This window comes from Staurois parvus, unplaced genomic scaffold (genome assembly GCF_062004578.1).
Source record: "Staurois parvus isolate SC_StPar_1 unplaced genomic scaffold, SC_StPar_1.0 ptg000013l, whole genome shotgun sequence".
In the NCBI taxonomy this organism is placed as follows: Eukaryota; Metazoa; Chordata; class Amphibia; order Anura; family Ranidae; genus Staurois; species Staurois parvus.
The window spans coordinates 14,078,604-14,106,313 of NW_028317809.1; the positions used below are offsets into that span (position 1 = coordinate 14,078,604).

The window sequence follows — 27,710 nt, forward strand, 5'->3', positions numbered from 1 at the left end:
CCAACAGTGAGGTTTGGAGGAGGGAACATCATGGTGTGAGGCTGTTTTTCAACATACGGTACTGGCAAATCTCATATCACTGAAGGAAGGATGAATGGAAAAATGTACCAAGATATTCTTGATAAAAATCTGGTACCATCTACCAGGATGATCAAGATTAAACGAGGGTGGACATTTCAGCAAGACAATGATCCGAAACACAAAGCCAAGGAAACTGTCAGTTGTTTCAAAGAAAGAAAATAAAGCTGCTAAAATGGCCCAGCCAATCATCTGACTTGAATCCAATAGAAAATCTATGGAAAGAACTAAAGATAAAAGTTCATAGAAGAGGCCCACAGAACCTTCAAGATTTGAAGACTATTTGTGTGGAAGAATGGACCAAAATCACACCTGAGCAATGCATGCAACTAGTTTATCCATACAGGAGGCCTCTTGAAGCTATCATTACCAACAAAGGATTTTGGATGAAGCATTAAAAGAATTTCAGTAAGTGTGTTCAATACTTTTTCCCTGTGTCATTCCATTTTATTATACATTGTTATTGTTAAAATTGTTAATTTCTGAACATATTTGTTTTGGTTTCTTTGTATATCTGGATTGCATGGGTTGTTACCGACATGTGGTATACATTTCATGTCAATAGCACCTTTAGAAATATATTTACTGAGAAAAATGGTGACGTGTTTATGACTTATTGAAGCTGTATCACTGCTTCTACACAGAGAGCAAGAGTTCTCATCTGCACTATGCTGGCAGTGGAAAGGCTTTTCTACTCAGGTAGTGGCTGTATTCGAAAGAAAAATAACAAGAGGTTTGCACACGTTCTGGTTTGATGCACCTGGAAAATTTAAACTGAGAGTTCAACAGGGTTTTAAAAAGGACATGTTTTTTACATCACCTGCATTTGTTCCCTTTCAAAGATGATTATGTTATGCAGGGTTTCAGGCTTAGGGTCCGGTTTTCAGCAAAGCTGAGAAATGTTAGTCTGTACCTTTCTTTATCTCCACTAGATATCAGCAAACCCCTATAGCAACCTATTGAAAATCAGACACCCAAGCAAAGAATGATACAGGATAATGGGCCATGACCGTTTTTAGATTGGGACAATAAATAACAGACTGGAACCTTAAACTGACAGACTAGAAGAGAGTCATTGAGGTGATTGTTACTTACCCCAGCCAATCACTTCAAACTCCTTAAACAGTCTCCAAAACAAAGGTAAACATAGTTTACCCATCAGACATAGGGGACTAAAAATCCAGTGTGAAAACAGGTAGTGTAATGGGTGCTTATGACATCAAGAAGTGCTGTTTTTAGGTTTTATCTGAAGACGCACATGGTTCTACCAGGGGCAATTACAGGTTATGCAATATCCTATCTTCACTGTTTGGTTTTCAGATCATCAGAAAGAAATTCCAGGAAAACCATGCCTGTGTGAATGTACCACATTCACAATTTCAAACATCATGCTGCATCAGACTTGCATTTAAATTAAGGGCTATGTATATAAAACCTATTTGACTGGTATGCATCTTTCATAGCTATTTGACAATAGTATGTATTTGAAAGTTCTTCCGCATTTTAAAAAAAAAAAAAAAAATGCAAAGCACAGAATTCTAAGCAGCGATAAACACATGCATATCTGCAGGTCATGTCCTGTTAACATAGCAATACGAGTAAATCCCATGCTCCCACTAAACCCCATTTCATGCTCAGACCTGTTCTCTGGGATGCAGGCAGTTCACTGGCGGCAGGCAGAGTACCTGTAGGTCCAGGAGGAGGCATTGCATAAGGTGCATTGACAGCTGGAGCCCCAGGTCCGCCATGCTGGAAGGATGCTCCAGAAGTATGAAAAGAAGGAGAAGGAGAAGATGACACTTGAGAGGGCTGAGGCTGCACAGGATAGGGGAGCTGAGGAGTAGAGTGAGAAGATGAGCTGTAAGGAGAACTATGGTAGGGAGAAGCAGACTGGATCGAGGCAGGTTGCTGGGGCTGATAGAGAGCTTGTCCCCCACGATTAAAGGAATAGTGCTGTGGCTGAGGATAGGCTACACAGAATAAAAAGGGAAGAAGAAAATCGTATTAGTAAAAAAAATTGTCTGTTCATTGTCAGAATGCATAAAATGCTGATATAACATGAATTTCAAATATACAGAAAATAATTATCAGTAAAGTGGTACTAAAGGCAATATAAAAATATATATATATATGACAAAATATGATGTAGTCTGTCACCAGCATTAACAAAGCACTCTTTTTCTGAGTCCCCACTGCACCTTAGTCTTTCTACCTATTGATCCTGATGTTATATTTCAGCTTCCTTTAATAGACCAAGCTGTAAAGCAAAAGTGTAGCTAAAGGGTTGAGACAAATCATGTAAAGTGGTTATAAACCCTTACATTTAGCCAGTGAAGGGACTGGCTTCAAGTGATACACAGAGATGAAACAAATCCTCCTACATAAATTATGTCTCTTTATCTGCAGTCTTCTCTTCTCCAGCTATTCAAAGTGCAGAATTTATAAAGCTTGTCTGAGCTTTCTGAAAACGGGGTGGTGAGTTGAAAACACACACTGCAGAGCTCAGTAAGGGGAGCTCTGAGAGCTAACTGGAGGGAAGGGGCACACCTCTCTTCACACAGCACACAAGAACAAAGCTAAGGCTGTCAATCAGAGGCTGTGCTGCAGCTCCATCCACTGTCACCTTTTTTTTCTCTTGATGTCAGGAGAACTTGTCAGTCCATCTAAATCTATTAGTCCATCTAACACTACCATCTCCAGACAGTGCTGCTGTCCTAGGATGACTCTGTTGCTCTTCCATAGAGAGAGGAGCCACCCTAAGACAAGATGTTTTAAACACATATGTTCACTATTTCACTTGCCAAGAATTTATAATTCTGTTTATATTCTGTCTACATACACATAATATATTGCGTAATAAACTTTGCAGTTGTGCACAAGATGGTTGGTCTAAATTAAAAATCTTTTGGAGGGTAAAACAGAAAATATATGTTTCCAACTGGTTATTTAGTTGGTTGCCTATAATTTTACTTAAAATGGGAACTAAAGTCCCGCTATTAAATTTGCTAGCAGTTAGTTTTTTAACGGAAGAGACATCCAAATGTACACCAAGCAACAGCAATATGATATGGAGCCTCTTTGCTGTTTACATGAGGCTGTTGGGGATGGAAACATGTTTTTACACGGAAGGGTTGGATTTCTTTCTACATACTTACCTGTAAAATCCATTTCTTGGAGTACATCACGGGACACAGAGCAGGCTATTCAGGACGATGTGGGTAATATGCCACCTATAGGTGAATGGACAGTTTTTGTAGCAAGCTGTGAAATTCCAGAAAGAGGGGCGGGACCTGTGTGTCCCGTGATGTACTCAAAGAAATATATTTTACAGGTAAGTATGTAGAAAAAATGCAATTTTCTTTATCGTACATCACGGGACACAGAGCAGGCTATTCATGACTATGTGGGAAGTCCTAAAGTAATAAGAACTTTGAGGGGAGGGTGACACATGATAGCCACCACCAACAATCCCTCAAGTCCTACACAGCCCTTCGTAAGATGCTGCGGCCAAAGGCAGATTCCTCTGCAGCTCTGACATTCATCTGGTAAAACCTTGTGAATGTGTGAACCAAAGCCCATGTAGCGGCCTTGCAAATCTGAGCAACTGAAGCCTGATGGCGGATTGGCCAAGATGTCCCCACACTCCTAGTAGATGTGCTTTCACCCTAAAGGGTGGGACCTTACCCTTCAAACCATAGGCTTGAATGATCAACTGTCGGATCCAATGTGCAATAGTCGCCTTGTATGCTGCCTGCCCCTTCCTGGGCCAGTCGAGTAGCACAAAAAGAGGCTCTGACTACCTGCCCAGTGCCGACAATTTCAGGAAGACTTATATAGCGTGTACCACATCCAGAGTATGCAAAGATCTCTCTCTTGCTGACTGAAGCCTGGGAAAGAATGAAGGCAGAACAATGTCCTGATTGAGATGAAAACTAGAAACCACCTTTGGTAAAAAAAAAAAGTCGGTTGAGGTTGCAACAACACCTTATCTTAATGCAAAACCAGAAATGGTTCTCTGCAAGAAAAAGCTGCCAACTCGGACACCCTTCTTGCAGATGTGATTGCCACTAGAAACTAAACCTTTTGAGTCAACAGGACCAGTGGAATCTCCCTAATAACCAACAGACAATTTTGTCTCCAGCCCTGATTGAAGAAACAACAGAATTCTACCAATCACATATTTTCATGGGTGACATTTCCAGACCTCACACCAGGAAATGTAAGCCTTCCAAGTTCTGTAATACATGTTCCTGGATACTACCTTTCTACCCCTCAACATAATGGGGATTATGGAATCTGATAACCCCTGTCCTTCAGGATCTGGGTCTCAATAGCCATGCTGTCAAATTAAGTGACCGTAAAGCTAGGTGCAATATAGGTGCTTGAGCCAGCAGTTCTGGCCGGCAGGGCAGAGACCACGAACCATCCACTGCCAATTTTACTATGTCTGCGTGCCAGGCCAGGGCAATCAATCACCTGAACTGATTCCACCCAAATCCTGTGTAAGAGACGTGGCAGTTGAATCGAAGGAAAAGCATAACTCAGGTTCCAAGGAATTACTAAGGCATTTACCCCTGCCGCACGAGGACACAAAATGGTCAACCTTGTTGTTGAACCTGGATGCCAACAGATCTTCGTCTGGGTAACCCCATCACTGGCAGATTGTTGTGAAAACCTTGGGATACAAAGCCCATTCCCCTGGAACCAATTGTCAGTGACTGAGATAACCCATATGCCAATTATCTACCCCCAGAATGAACACTGCAGACAAACTTGGACCATATCTCTCTGTCCAAGTCAGAATGTAATTCACCTCCTCCCGAGCCCTTTGGCTCCTGGTACCGCCCTGGTGGTTGATATATGCCATTGCTGTGACATTGTCAGACTGAATCCTTACTGGTCAACCCGAAAGTCTGGATGTTCAATAACTCAGAGCGAGCCTCACAGGCCGGAGCTGCAGGACATTGATGGGTAGAACCCTCTCCTGTGGAAGCCATGTCCCCTGAACTGTGGCATTCTCCAGGACAGCCCCCTAACCTGAGATGCTGGCATTGGTGGTTACCAATTTCCACACTACTGGCCAAAAGGATCTTCCTCTTTCCAAATTCTGAGTCATCAGCTTTCAATTCAAGCTTTGCAGTACCTCAGGAGACAGAGACATACGGTAATACAGAGGTGGAAACCTTCTTGTTCCAAACAGAATGTTCCTTTGCAGCAGTCTGGAGTGGAATAGAGCATAAGGAATTGCCTCGAAAGAAGACACTATCTTCCTCAGAACCCTCATGCAAAGGCGAATTGAAGGATATTTGCCCTTAAACTGCAAACCTCATTCCTCAGGGCGCAACGTTTCCCTGGAGGAAGAAATACCTTTGCCTGAACCATCCCCAAATACACCAGGCTCTGTACTGGCTCCAGGGCTGACTTCTTGAAGTTAAGCACTAGCCCAGCTGTTCTAGGATCTGCATCATTAAAAAACCACATCATGCTTTAGAACTGGCACCGACCGACCTCTGAGCAACAGATCATCTAGATAACCTAAGACCGATACCCCCCGAATTCTGAGCAGCCCCAACACCAGAGCAAGAATTCTTGTGAAAGCTTAAGGAGCTTTGGCTAGCCCAAACAGTAGTGCTATGAACTGGAAATGCTGAGCCCCTACTACAAATTGCAGACATTTTGGTGAGGAATGATTATTGACACATGTCCTTGATGTCTACGGATGCTAAATAAATCTCCTTCCTGTAAAAAGACCACTACTGACCGAACGGATTCCATACGGATTCCATATGAAAAGACAGAACATTTAGAAAACGATTCAGACCCTTGGGATCCAAAATGGGCCTTACATCCCCATTTGGCTTTGGGACTGTGAATAGGTTTGAATAAAACCCCTGAAACTTTTCATCTGCTGGAACCTCCGTGATCCCCACGAGACAACAGGCGATCAAGTGCCTGTAATAAAGCTCTTCTTTTCTCTGGATTCATCGGTACATTTGACTTTAGAAACCAAGGAGGCTTGAAAATCCGAAATTCTAGTCTGTACCCCAGACACAGTGGAAATGACCCACTTGTCTTGGATTAGAGCTCTCCAGGCAGCAAGAAAATTCAAAAGCATTCTCCCCACCCGGATGAGTGGGGGAGTCCCTTCATAAGGAGGAGGACTTTGGATCTGCCATGGCTGACTTTTGCACCCAGGGCCTCCCCGGGTTCTGATTCTGAGTTTTACCCCTAGAGTCTGGGGCCTGTGTGTGGCGAAATGGCTGCCTGGTAGATGAGGGGCTAGGAACCAAAGCCTGACCCCTTAGATGTCTTTTTAAAGGGTAGAAGACAACTCTTTCCTTCTGAAATCTTTTGGATATATTTGTCCAAATCCTCCCCAAATAGTCGCTCTCCATGGAAGGGAAAACCTGCCAACAATTTTTTGCATGACAGTTCAGCTGACAGAAGCTTTAGCAGACACTGCGTGACAAAATGGTCAAGTGAGAAATTTGCTGAATTAAATCCTTCAGAGCATCAACCGCAAAACAAAGCACGTGGAACATCCTGCAAATCCTCAGCCGAATAATCCCCCAGCAGTCTTCCAAGAAGTCATTTGACATGGACAGGAAAGACTCTGGCAAATATCAATAGCTGCCTCTGCTGGCTGTGTAGCAGAACCTACCAGGGAGAAGGAGGCCTTAAGGAGAGACTCCAGCTTTTTATCTGCTGGATCCTTGAAGACCTGGACATTATCCACATGACATGTTAAAGACTTATTCAGGGATGAAACAGCCGCATTTACTACAGGCAAACCCTATTTCTTAACAAACTTCTCTTCCATCGGTTATAAAAAAAGAAAACCTCTTTGGTGGAATAAAAACCCTGTCTGGGTGATCCCAGTCAGCATACAATATCTGCTCCAGAAGAGGATGCCCTGGAAAGGCCTGAGTACTCTGTGCCCAGAGAAGAATAAGTAATCTCAGAGGTTTCTATTGGAGGTAGCCTGAACCAAGATTGTACCATATCAGCGAGGTCCTGGACTAAACCTCTGATAATGGGAGACAGAGACCACCTGCTTCTCTTTAGGCTGTGACCCCCTCAGACAGAGACTCTACTGCCTGAACTTTCTCTAGTTCCTCCTCATCCTCAGATTCTACCCATTCCTGCTCGGTGGTTCTAGTGACGGAGATCTCTCCCGCTTCTTAGTCCTCTGAGAAAGACGCATTCATCACTACAAATGTATCCTCTAAACCTGCTAAGACTGAAGCAAGATCATCTTTGGCTACATATGCCGAGGCAGACGCCCCAGTAGTAGCCACAATGCCAGATAAACGCAGTGGCTCAGACTGCCCAGTCGCTTCTGGCCTCTCAGGAGAGGATATTACAGTGGACATCCGGCTAGGTACCTCAGGACCTGGTGACGGTACATTAGTGCCTCTTCCTGTGGTGCTTCCCCCACTCCACTCTCTGGAAGACTTCACTTCACTTAGTGTTAAATCTGTACAACTTCCAATAGTAAATACAGACCACAAGATACAGATATGCAATTAGTTTTCTGACAAAAAACACTCAATGCAAATGGCTGACCTTATGGGCCACCAAAGGCAGCCTCCTGACTGACTGGACAATACTCCTTCCCCCTCAGGGGAGTACTCATGTGCCCCACCGAATAGCCTGCTCTGTGTATCAGCCCCAGGAATCCACCAGCAGCAGCCCCAGTGTGCCCAGGCCCCTGGATGAATAAACATGGCCGAATTGCATTTCTGGTGCGCCCACGGCCACATTTTTTTTTTAAATGCCCCCTCTAGTGGTCCACCCAGAACAGGCAGGCATAAATTTTTCTGTGGGATAAATGTTATGAGTAAAGTTCCGCTTTACCACTTGATTGTTAAACAGCGCTGTCCATGCTGCTACTCTACATGTTAAGATGTATATGTCTCTGTATTAAGCTAATGTTCAATACAGTTTCCTTACTTCAATTTACAAAAAAAAAAAAAAAAAAAAACTCTGTGGGTGTAGAAGTTGTTTGTTACAAGATAGGCTAATGGTTGCTGTGATAAAAGAAGACGCAAAGCACACATACTCTGTGGATAGGGTTGCCGTGGTCCCATTTGTGAGCCCATGTTGTATGGATTGATGTTCGAATCTGGAGGGGGTCCTGCAGGTGTTGGTTGAGATGGATACATGATTCCTGGCAGATTAAATCCAGGCTGTGGAACACTTTCTCTCTGTAAACAAAAGGGAGTATATTCATTAAAACACAGAAAATCGCAGTTATATAACAATACATATCTTGCCCATGATCACTACATCATATTTTATACAAACGTTTAATTTGCTAGTAGCTTTCAATCCATTTTGAATTTCTTTGGATGATGCCCCAATCATGCACTCTTCTGAAGGAGAACAGACGTGCTGCTGCAGAACAGACGTGCTGCTAAGTGTTGTAAAAAAACTATTGCAGTATAGTTTCCAAGCAGGGTCTTGTCATAAAGCCATCTCCAGAGAGCAGGTAAAGAGTAACACAACTATGCAGTGAGTATCCAGGTGAAGCAGCATTACACAAAGACAAGCTATATATAAACTTTAAAGGCATCTCTCTTGCCAAAACATGCTGTATAATGTTCTGTAAGTGAGTAACATGAAGATCTGGACACACAGCACTGTGCAAGGGATCAACACATGCCCAGTGAAGTTCAATACAGAATAGGTCAACCAAAAAAAGTGTGCAAAAGTGAAGAAAGTATCAAATCTGTGGAAGACCACAATGTAATACCTGTGTGTCAAAGGAGGAGAAGGCAGCAGGTGGAAAGCTGGTAAGGGCAGTAGGGTTTTTGTTACTCCAGGAAGTGACAGTAGGGGCAATTCTAGCCTGAAGTAAACAAAGAAATAACAAATCACTGGACAAACTTAAGAGATGAGAACTAATTTTCTCCTTGGATAAGTGCAATAGGTTTTCATTTCCATTGTTAAGGGTGAAAGAGATTGACATGTAATGCTTAATTTTTGTCATGGGCAACCTTCGGAAGAATTAATAGGTTCCTAACATACACAGAACAGACTGACACTGGTAGCCATATACAGAAATTAAAGTGATTGTAAACCCTTATATATACCAAGTGAAGTGACTGGCCTCAGGTGATACACAGAGATGAAACAAATCTTCCTACATAAGTTGTACCTGTTTATCTGCACGAGTCTGTTCAAAGTGTTGAAATGATAAAGCCTGCCTGAGAGTTCAGGAAAAAGGCAGCAGAAAGCTCAAAATTAAATTCTGCAGAGCTCAATGAGGAGAGCTCCGAGAGAAGATTGGAGAGAAGGGACACCCCCCCTCCACGCAGCTCACAGGAGCAGAGCTGAGGCTGTCAATCTGCTGAAGGTCCCTCCCCTTTTCCCATTTTTCTCTTGGTGTCAAGAAAACTTGTCAGAAGTGATTCATTATGATAGTAGAGGAATGAAGCAGCAGACGGAAATTACATTTAGAGCTCTTAATAGAGACAAGTACACACTATAGGGGGGTATGCTTTCTTCACATTTCATGTCTGAGGTTTACAACCACTTTAATTGTGTGGGTTGAGACAATGATGGACGCACAGTCAACCAGGAAACATAATTCTTACCTTTAGCTTGTGATCATAGATTTACACTTTAGTAAAGTGTTAACCCTGAAGTTTTAGTCGTTTGTTTTTAAGGCTATGTTTAGATGTATATCTGACCCTGTCGTCCCTCAGAAAGGCAATCTGCGGTGAATTGCTTTTTAAAGGAGTTTTGACAGACAGGCAGTGAGGTGGCCTGTTTTAAAGAAGTGTGTAATTATAAAAAAACTAATTTACATACTCACCTATGTGGATGCAGCATCAGTCCAATGGTGCAGCTGTCCCATGCAGGCTCTAAGACTGAGAACTGAATGATCACAAGTTCGCTGATCGTCCAGTTCCCAGTCTTCACTGAGCAGAGAGCAGTGACTATCAGTCACTGGTTCTCTGCTCTGCATCACCAGTGCTCACTGGAGTGTTGGATGGTGGAGGGAATGGGAGTGGCTGGCTCAGGTTCTCAGCACCACCCAGTAATCTGAGCCTGGACCAGATCTGTGACATTGGGTCAAATTTTTGCCGTGGCAGCTGTACACCTCCAGTCCGCTACCATTGCAGCTTAAAGGGGGGGGGGAGCAATAAAAATGCAACTTAACAACCTGTTCTACTTCACCTACAAATCACAAGTTCAATCAAGCCCTGACAGTCAATCTTGTCCATTAATAGTATATATGTATTTATGAAACATCAGTTTAAACAGAAACTTTATGTAAAATCGTTTCCATAACAAACATTTAATGGAGCGTGTACCCATATGTTTCAAAAAGCAGTGTCCGTTTTAAAAAACAGAATGCAAAACAATAGCTGTTTCAGTTCAGTCTCTGATTGAAACTTGCAGGGGTTCCTTTCAAAGAGCAGAGAGAAAGACAGAGAAAAAAAAAGGAGTCTCTTCTGGTTCATTCAAGGGAAAACTATGATTTTTGAATTTGCTATAAAATCCTTTTCTTAAAGTTCATTGAGGCACACAGCTTGAATGTGGTAATTAAGCAACACATGGTTATACGGTTGCTTACGGGAGAAATGGACACTAGGCCCAAGACTGAAGGCCTGCGCTCAGGATATAACCTCTCCCACCTCCATAGTTATAGCAAGCTGTCCAAGAGAAATAGTATATGAATGTCTCTTAATGGATTCCAAGAAAAGGTTTTTATGGTGAGTGAGTAAAGAAATCCAATTTTTTCCATCTTCTATTGAGGGACACAGCTTGATGGTAATTAAGCAACGCCATCCAAAAGCAGTCTTAACAGAGAGTCTTCCAGGATTTCTAGTGTTAACAGAGAGTCCGGCACAACAAAATAACATAAAAAGCCACTTGCAGGACCTTTTGACCAAAGTCTGTAAAGTCACTCTGCCTGCTAAGACAGCCACAATGACTTTACAGACCATAGAGAACATACGTACCAAAAACCAGGTCACAGCCAATCAGATCTGAAACACAGTGGGGGAGATTTACTCAGAATCGGGTGCAGCTGTGCATAGTAGCCAATCAGCTTCTAACCTCAGCTTGTTCAATTAAGCTTTAGCAATAAAAAGTGGAAGGTGATTGGTTTCCACGCAGAAGTGCACGAGATTTTGAGTAAAGCAGTTTTAGTACATAAACCCCACAGAATTGTTGAATGACTTCAGTACAAACAGCATGTCGTTCTTTTTTTCTAAACGATTACTGCTGCCGGCTATAGCCACTAGCAGGGTTCATTGTATTCTGACTGCGGGGAAGCCTCCCACTGTCAGAATACAATAGTGCAGCAGGAAGTATTCCCCCATCAATACTGATTGTGTGGATGAGGGAATTGAGCAATTTTCTTTCCTTCAATGTTCCTGATCCATTTATGGGCAGGCTGGTTGTATTGAAGTTGATCTATCGATCGACTGCAGTACAACCTCTTGGGGTTTTCCTCGCATGACTACTGCAGCTGGCTATAGTCAGCAGCAGTGAGCAATGTATTCTAATGGTGGGGAAACCTCCACTAAATGTGTTGATGGGGTAATCGACCCGTGGTTTAAGAAAGGAAAATTGCTTAATGTATGGCTAGCCTAGAAAATGCAAGGGACATAATTAGTTCCTGCATCAAGCGACCTTACAATGAATGCTAACTTTGCTAAGTAGATGGGTTCCCTCAGTCACAGGGCACCCACCCTTCCTTATGGCGACTGTGTGGTGCAAAAATCAGAATGCTAAGTACCTTAAAGAAAAAAGGAACTGTGAGAATCCCTCAGGAATACTCAGACCCAAGCCATAAGGTGTAACAGAAGTAAACAACAGAAGCTAAATCTGTGTATTATCACCAAGGGTGTAACCACTAGTGTGATGCTGCATGCACAACAACAGAAAGGCTGCTGGGTTGCATATGAAGCGAAAAGCAGTAGAATCCTAATTCAGATGAATTTGATAGCTACAGGCAACTGTCACAGTATTCATTGACCCAATTATTATAACTCAGACATGATATTATATTTGTGGCTGCCAAATGGAGCTTAGGTGAGACAGCAGCACAGATCCTGAAGCTGAACAATAAAGATATAAGTGCACATCAGCGCAACAATCTAGTCTTTACATGCTGCAGCCACCCTGTCAAATAATCAGCCGCGCCATAGAAAGAGCAGCGTCAGCACACTTATGGCGTCCCAGCCAAGACCAATAAACGGAATGAATGTTAACATGGCAATCCAGACAGAATGCCCTGCTGCTGAGAGTAAAAAGAAAATTCAGTTCCAAAGTGACAATAAAACAAAGGGTTTCCCTACAGAACACACCTTAGCAGAGCAAAGGTTCAGACCAGAGAGACAAATTATGCAAAATATACGGGAGAAGGCTGTAGACAAAATTCACATACCCAGCTTACAACTTTTATAGAATATAGGAAGACTACAAGATATAAATGGAGAGTGTAGCAGAAAGTCCCTTACATACTTACCGATTGGCATCTGTAAAAAAAAGCACTCAAGTACAGATACGACAAAGAAAGCCCTCAAACCATATAACCTGCTCCAGCCATAACAGATAGTCACCAGAAAGGAAACTCTGCATGAAATCCCAGGTAAACTGGCCTGTCCTGAATAGCAGAGTCTTCTGTCAACTGGATCACTGATGGGTGTCAATGCAAAATGAAGGATTGTCGCAGAAAATCCACTAGTATACTCCAGGCCTGGAAATTTCCACTCGCCTGCTCGCCAATGGCGAGTGGAAATTATGGTGGGGGCGAGTGTGTCCCCCAGGGCCGTCTTGCTGAGCAGGCTCGGAGCTCAGGCTGGATCTGTCAGTCGTACTGGGAGCTGGCAAACTGCTCAATAGCTGAGCACAGTGAAAGCAAATGGAGGAGTGTGTGCTGTGCTCTCTGCCTCCCCCTAGAGTGCAGTACCCGGCTCTGTGAGTGAACAACGAAGTACCGCAACTTTTTATAGGGGTGTGTGTGTGTCTACCTAATTTCAGCTCACTCTGGTCACATGATCCTCTATGTCAGCCAGTGGTGGCGTCAGGGGAGAGGAGACAGCACTTAACTGCATGCGTGTGTACATGTGTGTGTATTTGTGTGTGTCTGTGTATGCATGTACATGTGTCTGTGTGTATGTACATGTGTCTGTGTGTATGTACATGTATGTGAGTGTGTACATGTGTCTGTGTGTGTGCGCATGTACATGTGTGTTTGTGTGTATGTACGTACATGTGTCTGTGTGCATGTACATGTGTGTATCTGTACATGTGTCTGCGTGTATGTACATGTGTCTGTGTGTGCGTGTACATGTACGTACGTACGTACATGTGTCTGTGTGTACATGTGTCTGGGTGTGCATGTACATGTGTGTATGTACGTACGTACGTACGTACATGTGTCTGTGTGTACATGTGTCTGTGTATGTATGTACACGTGTCTGTACATGTATCTGTGTGTATGCATGTCTGTACGTGCCTGTATGTGTGTGTGTGTGTGTGTGTGTGTACATGTGTCTCTGTGCATGTGTGTACGTTTCTGTGTGTGTATGTACATGTCTGTGTGTTTGTACAGGTGTCTCGGTTTGTGTGTGTTTGTTGGTGACGAGTACTCTTAAGGTCTGGCTAGTAGCTCAGGACTTGAAATTTTAAGCCCTGGTATACTCTATATCTTCCAATTTAAATAAAAAATATAACAGAAGAGAGATCCATTCTCCTAGGGGACTGACCTTCAGATTTCTTGAATCTGTCCAGCTTAGGCAGCAGGGAAAACCCCACACTGCTCATTTACCATCAACCTGTGTCCCTCAATGGACGAAGGAGGAATATTTTTTAGTCCTAACCATATTAATTAAAATATATACAAAACCAGTACACATTATTTTAAAGCCAACTCCAAAATTATATTTTAAGCATGATTGTAAAATCATCAGGATTCTTATATTTTTTTAGGAGCACCTTCGTTCATAACCAAGAAAAGACCAAGAACTTGAATACTGGACATATCCATGGGTCCGATAACATTTCTTTCTGTTATTGCTGCCAGCGCATCCCTTTAATGGTATGGGGAATGCAGGCATTACTTGTCCCACATCCCAGAATTTGGTGCTTAAGCAACTTTTTACCAGGTCCAAACATTGCATAATATCGCACATATCTCAACACAAATACCAATCACCATAAAGCCTGAATTTGCAGAGGACATTTGTTGGCTCCAGTGGCATTGGTTTGGTTTTAAAATCTGCTTTCTAGTACATCCTGTACGGGAAGCAGATATTCTGACAGGTCTGCAGGAGACCTGCATGGCATCAGCAATCTACTGATCGCTGGTGCAATGCTTTCCAGGCTCCTGCAGACAAAAATAATAAATGCACATTTTTTTTACCTGCAAAAAAATGCGCATTTATTATTTTTGTCAAAAAGGTGAACTTATCATTTAACTGGGGTGCTTCAGACATTAAACGACCCAAAAGTATAGTCAGCAGCACACAGCAATCAGAACATTTACATGCTAAAGCAGAAAGAAAAAAAATGTATAGATCTATCTTCCTTAATTTGATTAAATTTATTACGCATTCACAGACTAATTCAATACTATTCCAAATCAACAGACCAATTTAGATTATTACCTGTGGGTAGTACTGGTTGTCAGCTGTATGTTTTGTATTTGTTGTCAGGCGATGTGGTAATGTAGCTGGTCCTCCGTGAGATGCAACATTTCCAGGGGTGGTTGTGCCACCTTCCCCTTGTGCTCGTGCCAGTCTGTCCCGTAACTGCACAATATTTAGCTGGTGCAGGAAAGAGAAATCAGAAAGCTTACCCCTCTGCAAACATGATTCCAACATGAGTGCTCCCTATACCTCCAACAGCAACATACCTTCTGCCTGAATAAATAATGACAAAAATATCTCACCTGGTTTGTATTGTTGGGTAAGAATGCAATAGCAGCAGCAAGGCTGCCTTGAGCTGCTAGCAGGTTGGCATACTGACTCATCTTCTCTGCCAGCAGAACGCCAACATCTTGCGTGTCCACAGCCTGCATGATTTGCACAGATTTGCGTAGGATGACCACTTTTTCTATAAGATCCTAATTACATGAAGAAAAAAATTATTACAAAAAAATATTTACAGCTAAAAAGGTTATGTGTTTCAATGACAACATCCCCACCCACCTGCAGAGAAAGGGGACTTGCACCATCTTGGGCCCTGGTCCAGCAGGTGACAAGTTTCTCTACATTTCCAGCACATATGTAGCACAGACAAGCTTGTGCTTGGAGAGAAACATCACCCTCTTTCTCAAGTCGAGAGCCCAAAAGATCTGCAGGTAAAACAGTAAGAGTCAAAACCAAATAGCACACTAAATCGATTACATCAAGGCAAAAGGCAATTAGATGTTCAGGGTTCAGCTGATTGGGCTAATTGACTGCTGCTACACTGCTGTGCACTTTTTGGTGGGATTTGACTAAAGTGAAAGAGGGAGTAAACTCCCTTTGTTGCTTTGTACCTACAGGTACACTTATAATAATAGGTACTGTACTGTAAATATCTCCTAGACGTGCACCATTTTACCGTATTTACGTACATGTGAAGCAGCCGGTGACGTCACCGGCGCATGCACAGTGGGCTATCCATCGAAAGAGCTGTGCCGTGGTATGACTCCTGCGCATATGCACGGGACTGACATCACCTCGGCTCGGCCACTGAAGCAGCCGGAACCGGCGAACCTGGAGGGGAGACCAAGTAAAGATGGATTCCTGTCAGCGGTGACAGGGTGTTGCTGGAGGGATCAATTTCATAGGCAAATCTGTCATAATGTGTTAGTATACGGTGCACACTAGCACATTATGACTTAACCCTGTGGGGGACCAATTTTTTTTTTTTTTTCTCAAACGCGGTTTACCACTATTTAAACCTCTCATTGACTCATAAAAACAAAGGCTTGTAATACACAAAAAGTAACACCTAAAAAATTGCATTTACCACAAGGTTTAGAAAAATATTCTTTATCAAACTAAACCACCTCAAAATATTTTGCAGTCTGATCTGGGAGATTTGGTTTATTGCTATGCATATTTAAACAGCAGGATCCCAATTTACACAGCAGGCTTTAAAGTGGTTGTAAACCCTTACAAATATCAGTGAAGTGACTCACCTCAGGTTATACACAGAGATTAAACAAATCCTCCTGCTTAAGTTGTACCTATTTATCTTCTATCCATCCATTCAAAGTGCTGAATTTTAAAATTTTTCTGAGAATTCAGAAAAAAGGGGTGGAGTGCTGAAATTACACAGTGAGGAGAGCCCTAAGAGCTGATTGGAGGGAAGACCCCCCCCCCCCCCCCCCCCTTCCACACAGCTCCCAGGAACAGAGCTGAGGTTGTCAGTCTGTTGGAGGTCTCTTCCCTGTCACCATTTTTCTCTTGGTGTCAGGAAAACCTGTCAGAATTGTTTCATGCTGATAGCTGAGAAACTAAGCAGCAGTCAAAAATTACACTTGGTGTTCTTCATTGAGACAAGTATATACTATATAGAGGGATATTCTGTGTTCATATTTCATGTCTGAGGTTTACAACCACCTTAAGACTTAAGAGAAGGATTCTCCCCTCCTTCTCTCCAAGTAGAGAAAGGGTGTGTCCAAAAGCTTTGCCAGTGTCCAGTCATGTGAAAGCAGTAACCCATAACTCAGAGTCTATAAATATTCAGCCCATACTGTATTAAGATATAAGGATTACATACACTATAGATAATGATATATCAGATTATAAATAAAAAATACAAAGAGCAAAATCCACAACAGGTTTCCTTTAAAAATGTACACTTTAAAATTAATAGTGGTAAAACATGAATAAATAGTCATAATCCATACCACATAAAAAGACAAATTCTTCAGGTCTCGCATAGGTCAACACTGCAGCCAAAGCCTCTCTCCAGTTTTTGAGATCACACGACTGCACAATATCACTCCAGTTCTTAGTAACTACAGCAGTTATCAGCTAGGGAAAAAGATAAAAATGTGTCCACTTTAAAAAAAAAAAAAGACATACAACACTCAACTATACAAGAGAAATAGTTAATATTTTGTAAGCAGCAGGAAAAGATAAATGCATGTTTTGAGCAATCAATCAAACATGTTCTTGCCATAAAGGGTTTAAAATGCAACCCACAGAAAGTAGATGATAAAGAAAAATATAAAGATTATCTGATCTGAAATCCAATCGGTTGTCATGGGTTACTTTTTTTTTTTTTACTACTGCTTTTGCAATGCTTCAGTGCTGCATGTTTTTTTCATTGCTTAATGAAGAACACTTGGTTAAAGATATAGTAGACTGCCATAACAGCAATGTTTTTGCTTATTGTTCCTCCTTCCCATTTTTACTGTTACCAGGAAGAGGAGTGCAAGGTTTGCACTAACTTTTAAAGTGGTTTTAAAGGCTCATAGTCTTTTACCTTCACGCATTCCGTGCATGAAGATAAAAAACCTTCTGTGTGCAGCAGTGCCCCCAGCCCCCTCAATACTTACCTGAGGTCCATCGCGATCCAGCGATGTGCAGGACAGCATCGGCTGTCCCAGGTCTCTGCCTCTTCATTGGCTGAGACTGCAAGTGAGAGCCATTGGCTCCCGCTGCTGTCAATCACAGCCAGTCAGCCAATGAGGGGGGGGGGGGGGTTTAAGCCGCAGCTCCGTGTGTGAATGCAAGGGAGAATGTCACCAGCACACCGACAATCACCAATCTGGGTCCAAAAGGTTTAATAAATGATCACATAGTTACAGCAAGGCAATGTTTTGAAGTCTCACAGGACCCCTTCATCAGGCATGTGAATGGACACACGGAGAGGTGGATGCCCCCATAGCAAGCTGCTTGCTGTGGGGGCACCAGACAGAAAGAAGGAGCCAGGAGAGCCTGTGGGGGACCTGAGAAGAGGAGGATCCAGGCTGCTCTGTGCAAAACCACAGCACACAGTAGGTAAGTATAGACATGTTTGTTATTTTACATAGAAAAAAATATGAACCTTTAATATCACTTTAACTCTCTATGCCTCTGGTCAGCAGTCTCCTGGACAATGTTGCTGAAGATACTGAACATATGGTCTGTCTCCTGATTGGTTTGGAACAGCCTCCATTTGGGCTCCTGTTTTCTGCCGTCACCTTGGCAGTGACTGTTGAACTTATTACAACTCAACAGGCCATCTATGGAATTTGTTTGGAAGGGTAAGTTGTTTTTACATGTATGTTTTGATGTTCAGTGCAACCCAGAGTAATCTATGACTTTGTGTTTAGGTTTAGCTTTACAGAAAACCATGGCTGCATTGTGTTCTGACAATAACCCCAGAAGATTTTTATGAATATGATCAGCTGAAATCCAACTGTGATGAAAAGAGAACATAGGCACACAGAAAATGCCAATGTACAAGACAGGATGTGGAGCAAACAGATGTTAAAAGTCGCCAGGAAACAGTCCCATTTAGAACTGGCTACTTACATAACTGTACTTTGGACAGTATACATGTATAATACATACCCTAGTTATTTTGCTTTGTGTTCTGGCAAAGTACTTCTTTTGTGTTTTAGCTAGCAGATCAGGGCCACCAGCAATAGCCAGTATTATAGCATCTGCCATGCGGTTATCGTGCAGGCAGAGGTCAACTGCACTTTCAAAGTTACCGGTTAACAGAGCTTGAGTGATGAGTCCATCCACATCTGAAAATGCAATGAAATGTCTCAAGACAGAGAAAGACAATGTAATCTGTTCATCCAATTCAGAATTCAAATTGTAATAGAACATGTACAGTTGTGTTCAAAATAATAGCAGTCAGACATCACTAACCAGATCAATCACTGTTTTTGGTAGAAATGATATTTCTACATGGCAAATAATTTACCAGCAGGTGTAGTAGAGTAATAGAAATCCAACAGACCCAACAGTCATGACATGCATGCTGCTGATTCTGTGTAATTGAATCACTAATTGAAAGGGGCATGTTCAAAATAATAGCAGTGTGGAGTTCTATTAGTGAGGTCATTCATTCTTTGAAAAACAGGTGGCAATTATTGCCCTTATTTAAGGAAGGAAGGCAGCAAATGTTGTACATGCTGGGTGCAGTGCATTTCTCTCTGAAATTCTGAGGAAAATGGGTCGTTCCAGACATTGTTCAGAAGAACAGCGTACCTTGATTAAAAAGTTGATTGGAGAGGGGAAAACATATAAAGAAGTGCAGAAAATGATAGGCTGCTCAGCTAAAATGATCGCAAATGCTCTAAAAATGGCAACCAAAACCTGAAAGACGTGGAAGAAAGCGAAAAACTACCATTCGAATGGATAGAAGAATAGCCAAAATGGCAAGGACTCAGCCAACAATCAGCTCCAGGAAGAATACCTGTTCACAGGTGCCAGAAGTTGGTTGACTCCATACAACACAGATGTACAGCAGTTCTCAGAAACAGTGCTTATACAACTAAATATTAATTAAGTGATTCAAAGGAAAGCAAAATCTTCAAACATTTTTCAGTTTATATAGTGAATGTTTGAGTTTGTAAAGAAGAATACAAACACTGCTTTCTTTTGAACAGTCTAATATTCACTTTTCTGCAATTTTTTTTTAGAGGAACTACACAAATTTGATATATTTTTCTTCATGTTTTGATTTGGAATAGAATGTGTAGTGTTCCCAATGCATTTGTGTGTATGGAAATAAAAGCTATTAGAAGGATTGTGAGCTTTATTCACTTTTTTTAACACACTGCTATTATTTTGAACACAGCTGTACAAATCATCAAAAATCCCAACTCAAAATGCAGCTGCAGTGCTACCTGCTGGTGAAAATGATTACTGCTTGTGCAGTTAAATACAATTATATACCATTATGTCTGAATTGACAGAATTTGTCAAAAGGACTGAAATAACATTGAGGGCCCCACTGTTTAGAAGGAGACTATATAACGCAAGTTACTCTAGTAGGTTTCAGTATAATCTGAGAGTTCGATTTTTAACAGTATAGCCCTTCACTCCAAATGGATCCTGTTAGAGAATATAGTCATAACATTACCTCCGCTCACGGATATACTGAAGGTCTCACCAGATGGAATGGTGTCCCCAACATCTGCTTTACTGACACTGAGATTCTAAGAGAATGTAAAAAGACAAAACACACTCTTATACTACATGTAACTTTAAAAGGAATAAAGCTTTCATTATCATCGTGTACAGAAACATATGAAAGCAGCTCATCTATATTTATTAACCAAATCACCAGAAAACAATATTGGACAATACACAACGCTAGTTTGGCATTTCATGGTAGGTTAACACATGGCTTACAAGTGCACTTACTGTGACAATTCAGCTTGCAGGAAAGTGATAAAAAAAAGGAGCATGAAATAAATACAGTACCTCCCCCAGGCTCAGCTCTTCAGTAGGTTCACTTCCTTCCTCATCACTCTCTACAGCCTGGTCAGAGTTTCTCTCAGCCTTTCATAGAATAGTGTTAAATAAATAGACATAGTAAGGAAGGATTAAAGACTAGAAAATAGTTCAAATCAATTCAAAATCACTGAAGAAAAAAATTGATATCATGGTGATTTGTGGCCATTCCAAAGTTGCATGCTCTACATGGAAAAGGCTATGTTTAAAAATATATAAATATTAGCAGTATAGATCACAAGGAGTAATAATGCATCTGAAGTACTAACAGAATTATACTCTACCCTCATACTCCTATTTTATACTGTTTTTAAGAGCATAATCCCTGTTTTTCTCATATTCCAGTAGGTGAGTCATGTTTCTTGGTGTTTTGTGCAAGATGTCACACCAACAGACAACTACAACTGAGGGAAAGCGCCCAAAACCCAGGAATATTTGGGACGAGACTGCAGTTGCCCAAAGCTCTCCAGCACAGATCAGAAAACTGGGCAAATTACTGGAATGAAGAAAAATATCACGCTAGTAGTCTTAGACATGGCAGGGCAGTTCGGTTCCCAGTGCAGGAGCGATTTTCAGTGCATGCAGTGTGCCATTAATGGCACCCGCATACATCTCCTGCGTTTTTCTATGCAGTTGGTTGTGACTGCGGGAACAGGTGCGGTCACCTGCACATATGTGAATTTAGTCTTAAAAAAATGTTGTATCTCCCAAAGAACACAAAGCAAAACTGGGCATGCTGTCTAGGGGTGAGGTTATGTAGCGTTTAAGGGCTGGCCCTATGATATTGTTTGGGCATAGTGTCTAACCTCCCGTAGATGGCAGCATAACACATTTTATAGACTCTATACAGTTCTATGTCCCTAAAAGATTGATAAAGAAAAAGCTTAATTGATAATTCTTTTGGTAGGTCAATTTACTTTTGGAACAGCTTCCACCAAGAAATAATCTTAGATCGCATGTTGATTAGATTTTTTTTTTTTATAGGGAAGTAAAGTACAGCACAGTATTAGAAGACAGTTAGGTATACACACATTTTGCATTAGAAAAGAGACTGCAATTGGGGTATAATACGAAATCTGAATGTTAGTCAACAGAGGGATTAGTGCAAGGTTTTATATGTGTGGCACAGAATTTTGCATCCAAATTATATATATATGTAATGTAAAATAACTGTGCAGTTTTCCATACTTGGAAGAAAAAAAATGATCACATACAGCACAGCCAAACTAACTAAACATAACTGTAATAATAATTCTAAATGCAGTCTGGGAGAGGCAATACCCAAGCCCCCAAACTTTACCAAGTTGAAAGTATGACGGACAAAAAATCTGGGAGTCACTCCTATTTAATTTTTGATTATAGTACCCATCAACTTATCTACAGTAATGGATGCCAGCCTTGCTCAATCAGAAAAGCTATGCAAACAGAAAAAGATGCCAACATACAGTGGGGCAAAAAAGTATTTAGTCAGCCACCAATTGTGCAAGTTCTCCCACTTAAAAAGATGAGCGAGGCCTGTAATTGGCATTATAGGTAGACCTCAACTATGAGAGACAAAATGAGAAAAAAAAATCCAGACAATCACATTGGCTGATTTGGAAAGAATTTATTTGCAAATTATGGTGGAAAATAAGTATTTGGTCACCTACAAACAAGCAAGATTTCTGGCTCTCACAGACCTGTACCTTCTTCTTTAAGAGGCTCCTCTGTCCTGCACTCATTACCTGTATCAATGGCACCTGTTTGAACTTGTTATCAGTATAAAAGACACCTGTCCACAACCTCAAACAGTCGCACTCCAAACTCCACTATGGTGAAGAAACACAACTCGTCCAGTTTGGAGGAGAGAGAATGCCGAGTTGCATCCAAAGAACACCATACCAACTGTGAAGCATGAGGGTGGCAACATCATGCTTTGGGGCTGTTTCTCCGCAAATGGACCGGGACGACTGATCCATATACAGTACAGAATGAATGGGGCCATGTATCGTGAGATTTTGAGTGCAAACCTCCTTCCATCAGCAAGGGCATTGAAGATGAAACGTGGCTGGGTCTTCCAACATGACAATGATCCCAAACATACCGCCCAGGCAATGAAGGAGTGGCTTTGTAAGAAGCATTTCAAGGTCCTGGAGTGGCCTAGCCAGTCTCCAGATCTCAATCCCATAGAAAACCTTTGGAGGGAGTTGAAAGTCTGTGTTGCCCAGCGACAGCCCCAAAACATCACTGCTCTAGAGATCTGCATGGAGGAATGGGCCAACATACCAGCAACAGTGTGTGCCAACCTTGTGAAGACTTACAGGAAACGTTTGACCTCTGTCATTGCCAACAAAGGATATATAACAAAGTATTGAGATGAACTTTTGATATTCACCAAATACTTATTTTCCACCATAATTTGCAAATAAATTCTTTCCAAATCAGCCAATGTGATTGTCTGGATTTTTTTTTCTCATTTTGTCTCTCATAGTTGAGGTCTACCTATGATGCCAATTACAGGCCTCTCTCATCTTTTTAAGTGGAAGAACTTGCACAATTGGTGGCTGACTAAATACTTTTTTGCCCCACTCTATGTAATTAAAGCAGAATGCAGTAAAAGTGCAAAAAATCTTTACTTAAAATTAATAAACAATGCAAAAATAAACAAAAAGTCAATGAAACACATAAACCCATCACCTATGAAAATTACAACATTGTCACAAACACTCCTGTACAGACCACAATATCTCTCAAAGCTGTAGTAAAGTCTTTTCAAAGAAAAAAAAGCAAACCAAAAAAACGGTCCCTGCAAGTCAAGCATCGCATGCTAGCACATTATGAAAGACGTACAAAAAGGAAGCCCTCCACCGGCACGCTGTCACCACTGACAGGGCTTCCACTTTCACCTGGTCTTCCTTCCATGTTTGCGTGCTTCAGCCATTTGAATGGCCAAGCCACGATAAAGTCACTCCTGAGCATGCACAGAGGAGCCACAGCACAGTGCTCTGAAGGGACGGAATACTCAGTATTCCATCCCTTCAGTGAGCAATTCGCATGCCAGAGAGGTCACGGTCGCAGAAATAGTGAATATCTCCTAAATAGTGCACATTTAGGATATATTCCTTGTACCTACAGGTGAGCTTTATTAAAGCTTACCTGTAGTTACAAGTCATCAAGCAGTGTTTGCTACTAAAGGAGAAGTGTGAGAAAACATAAAAATAAACATACAAACTCTGCTGCATTATCGGTTTGATGCTACAGCTGGCTCCCACTGGCTATAAGCCTGAGAGCTGATCGATCAGTTTTTGGTCCGCTCTGAGCAGGGAACGAGACTGTCAGTCACCGCACTCTGCTCTGTCCCACCAGCACTCACTGGAGCACCAGGCTGTGGACACAGCTGGAGCAATTGGCTCAAGCTCTCAGCAGCGTGCTGAGCCAGCTGTCAATCAGGCGTCTTGGTGCTGAGATCCTTTCAAAGACTAGAGAGGCTCTGTGATATCAACTGAGAGCATGCTTTAGCTTGCTCGGATGATTGTGGGTCAGAGGAGAGCACAAGTAAGTGTGCTCCCTGTGACCCACTAGAGAAGCATGGCCAAGAAAGCTTTGGCCATACTTCTCTTTTAAGCCAAAACTCTAGCTACAGAGATTTATCTACCGTATTTTCCGGTGTATAAGACGACTTTTTACCCCTTGAAAATCTTCTCAAAAGTCGGGGGTCGTCTTATATGCCGGTATACGGCATACTGACACTTTTTAGGGGGGCGGCGCGGTGCTGCCGCCGCCCCCCCCTTCCGATGGAAGGGACACTAAGTACAGGGGTGGGCAGGGGCTGCTGTTTCTTACCTGGCTCCTGTCCCACGACGATCCGGTCCAGGAAGCACGGCTGCTCCTTCAGTTCGGCCACTGGATGTTCGTGTGACTGCTCGGCTCCGCCTCCTCACCGGTGATTGGCCACCAGAACTGTAGCTCAGGAAAGGCACACAGGTGGCCAATCACCGACGAGGGGGCGAAGCCGAGCGGCCCCGCAAAAATCGAGTGAAGGAGCAGCCGGTAAGTGTGCCGTGTAGAGGTGCTGCTGCAACCACACATGCTGGCTGCAGCAGCACCATACTAGAACAGAGGTCAGCAAGTGTAATTGGTGTCAGTGGGAGGAATAGTGCCCCATCATTGGTGTCACTGATACCAATGATGGAGCACTATTCCTCCCACTGACACCAACGATGGGGCACTATTCCTCCCCCCCACTGACACCAACGATGGGGCACTATTCCTCCCCCCCACTGACACCAATGATGGGGCACTATTCCACCCCCCACTGACACCAATGATGGGACACTATTTCTCCCACTGACACCAATGATGGGGCACTATTCCTCCCACTGATACCAATGATGGAGCACTATTCCTCCCACTGATACCAACGATGGGGCACTACTCCTCCCCCCCACTGACACCAATGATGGGGCATTATTCCTCCCACTGATACCAATGATGGGGCACTATTCCCCCCACTGATACTAATGATGGGGCACTATTCCTGCCACTGATACCAATGATGGGGCACGATTCCCCCCACTGACACCAAAGATGGGGCACTATTCCTCCCACTGATACTAATGATGGGGCACTATTCCTTCCACTGACACCAATGATGGGGCACTATTCCCCCCACTGATACTAATGATGGAGCACTATTCCTGCCATTGATACCAATGATGGGGCACGATTCCTCTCACTGACACCAATGATGGGGTGCTATTCCTCCCACTGACACCAATGATGGGGTGCTATTCCTCCCACTGACACCAATGATGGGGTGCTATTCCTCCCACTGACACCAATGATGGGGTGCTATTCCTCCCACTGACACCAATGATGGGGCGCGATTCGTTGCTCTGACACCAATGATGGGGCACTATTCCTCCCACTAATACCAATGATGGGGCACTATTCCTTCGACTAATACCAATGATGGGGTACTATTCCTTCTACTAATACCAATGATGGGGCACTATTCCTCCCACTAATACCAATGATGGGACACTATTCCTCCCACTGACACCAATGATGGGGCACTATTCCTCCCACTGACACCAATGATGGGGCACTATTTCTCCCACTGGTGTGCATTGCTAGAGGGGTAGTCTTATACGGCGGGTATAGCCCAAACACTACATTTTAGCAGGAAAAGTAGGGGGTCGTCTTATACGCCCAGTCGTCTTATACGCCAGAAAATACGGTAAATTCCTGAATTCCTACAAGAATCAACAAAATTCCTAAAAGTTACCTCTTGTAATGTGGTGTAAAACGTTTGCAGTGCCTCCATTTACTCTATAATCTATTCATTAGTTTTCTGATTACTACTGTCAAAGCCACGTGTATGATAGCTGCAGATATAACAGTGAAGCGATCATTTCGTTTATCCTCCCTCTCCCCTTGTCCAATCATAGATGATATTTAACTGCTTATGAACATAAACTGAATTTTCTTCATTGGAAAGCTTAGATCCATCTTACAAACCCAGCAGCAGCATTTATAGCATAACTGGTTCAAAGTCCAACATACACTCTCTGGCCACTTTATTAGGTACACCTGTTCAATTGCTTGGTAACACAAATTGCTAATCAGTCAATCACATGGTAGCAACACAATGCATTTAGGCATCTAGACGTGGTGAAGACTAACTGAAGTTGAAACCGAGCATCAGATTGGGTAAAAAAGGAGACATAAGTGACTTTGAATGTGGCATAGTTGTTGGTGCCAGACGAGCTGGTCTGAGAATTTCACAAACTGCTGATCTACTGGGATTTTCACGCACAACCATCTCTATGGTTTACAGAGAATGGTCTGAAAAAAAGAAAATATCCAGTGAGCGACACTTGTGTGGATGAAAATGCCTTGTTGATGTCAGAGGTCAGAGGAGAATGGGCAGACTGGTTGCTGCGACATTCAGATGGTAGGGTCAGAATTTGGCATAAACAACATGAAAGGATGGATCTATCCTGCCTTGTATCAACGGTTCAGGCTGGTGGTGGTGTAATGGTGTGGGGGATATTTTCTTAGCACTAGCAAGGTGTACTTAATAAAGTGTCCAGTGAGTGTAAATTTCTGCTTACTTCATGGCACCGGAATGTCTGATCAGAATAGTCTAGACTAGGAGGAGAAATAGTCAATGCATTCTCCTCCACATCCTTAGTGGGTCTCAATGACAGTTTATTTTTGCATTTCTTATCCCAAACCTGACTGAATGCATGTATTTTCACTTCTTTCACAAGCTTAGATAAAATCAAACCAAACTGCAGTCTCTGGGTTCTATTACCAGATCTATTCGTATATGTTAGGGCACCACACAATGAAATCAATAAATAATTTAATTGAATTTCTGTGCCAATCGAAATACCTTATATAATCCAAAAAAAAAGCTTTATCTTATGTGAAGGAAGCCTGTGATATTATTTAAAATCGCATTGTTACAGGATACACTATTTTTCTTGTGCTCAGGCATTTATTTTGAAAATTGTAACAAATGACCATATCAACTTTGTTAAAGTGGTAGTAAACTAATTTTTTTAACTTTTACCTACAGGTAAACTTATTATAAAGCTTACCTGTAGGTAAAATGAATATCTCCTAAACGTGAGCCGCTTAGGAGATATTCACTCTTTTTTAGAGCCAGTGCATTTGCTCTGAAGGAACGGCATACCCGTGTCGTTCCTTCAGAGTACTGTGTCGTGGGGGATTTCTATCCTGACTGATTCAGGGTAGTACAGATTTGCCATTATCGGATAAAACCTATTTAGATCAAGACCACCATGCATCTCAAAGAAAAAAGCTGGACTTTTACAATCATCATGTCCCTAAGATTCTCAAATGACTTTCCTTCACATAGTAAGCAACCAAAGGACTTTTTCATACTTCTCAACATAAAGATAAACATTAAGCTGCAAACCCAAAGTGATAGCCAAATGACATTCATATGTCAACCTGGGCAATATCATGCAAATTTAAAAAGGAAATTAAATGTAAAGAGGATAAGAGAGGCGAGATCTCCTCTTTGGTAAAATTAGTGAATTTACTTGTTTATTGTAAATGTCAAACAAAATAATGTACTCCATAAAATGCAAAGCACACCAGGAAAAACTATCACACCATGCAAGTTGAAGGGTTTTACTTGAAAAATTGTAAATATTGGTTGAATGTAAGAGAATGAAGAAAAAAAAACATAGTTACATT

At 42.1% G+C, this 27,710-nt stretch overlaps 1 protein-coding gene across 7 annotated transcripts in view; it reads right to left on the reverse strand.

Moving 5' to 3' along the window:
* Positions 1-27,710, reverse strand: part of SEC31A (SEC31 homolog A, COPII component) — a 113,497-nt gene that overhangs the window by 14,989 nt on the left and 70,798 nt on the right. For 2 of the 7 annotated variants that reach the window (XM_089675887.1, XM_089675878.1), the window contains exons 14-23: positions 20,469-20,546; positions 20,125-20,200; positions 18,600-18,778; positions 16,946-17,072; positions 15,252-15,397; positions 14,993-15,166; positions 14,709-14,867; positions 8,834-8,929; positions 8,141-8,285; positions 1,719-2,048 (exon numbers count right to left, since the gene is read on the reverse strand). In XM_089675887.1, coding sequence (XP_089532013.1) covers positions 1,719-2,048; positions 8,141-8,285; positions 8,834-8,929; positions 14,709-14,867; positions 14,993-15,166; positions 15,252-15,397; positions 16,946-17,072; positions 18,600-18,778; positions 20,125-20,200; positions 20,469-20,546 — 1,510 coding nt within the window. The remainder of the gene's footprint in view (positions 1-1,718; positions 2,049-8,140; positions 8,286-8,833; positions 8,930-14,708; positions 14,868-14,992; positions 15,167-15,251; positions 15,398-16,945; positions 17,073-18,599; positions 18,779-20,124; positions 20,201-20,468; positions 20,547-27,710) is intronic. The other 5 variants (XM_089675894.1, XM_089675910.1, XM_089675902.1 and 2 more) reach the window with 4 other exon arrangements.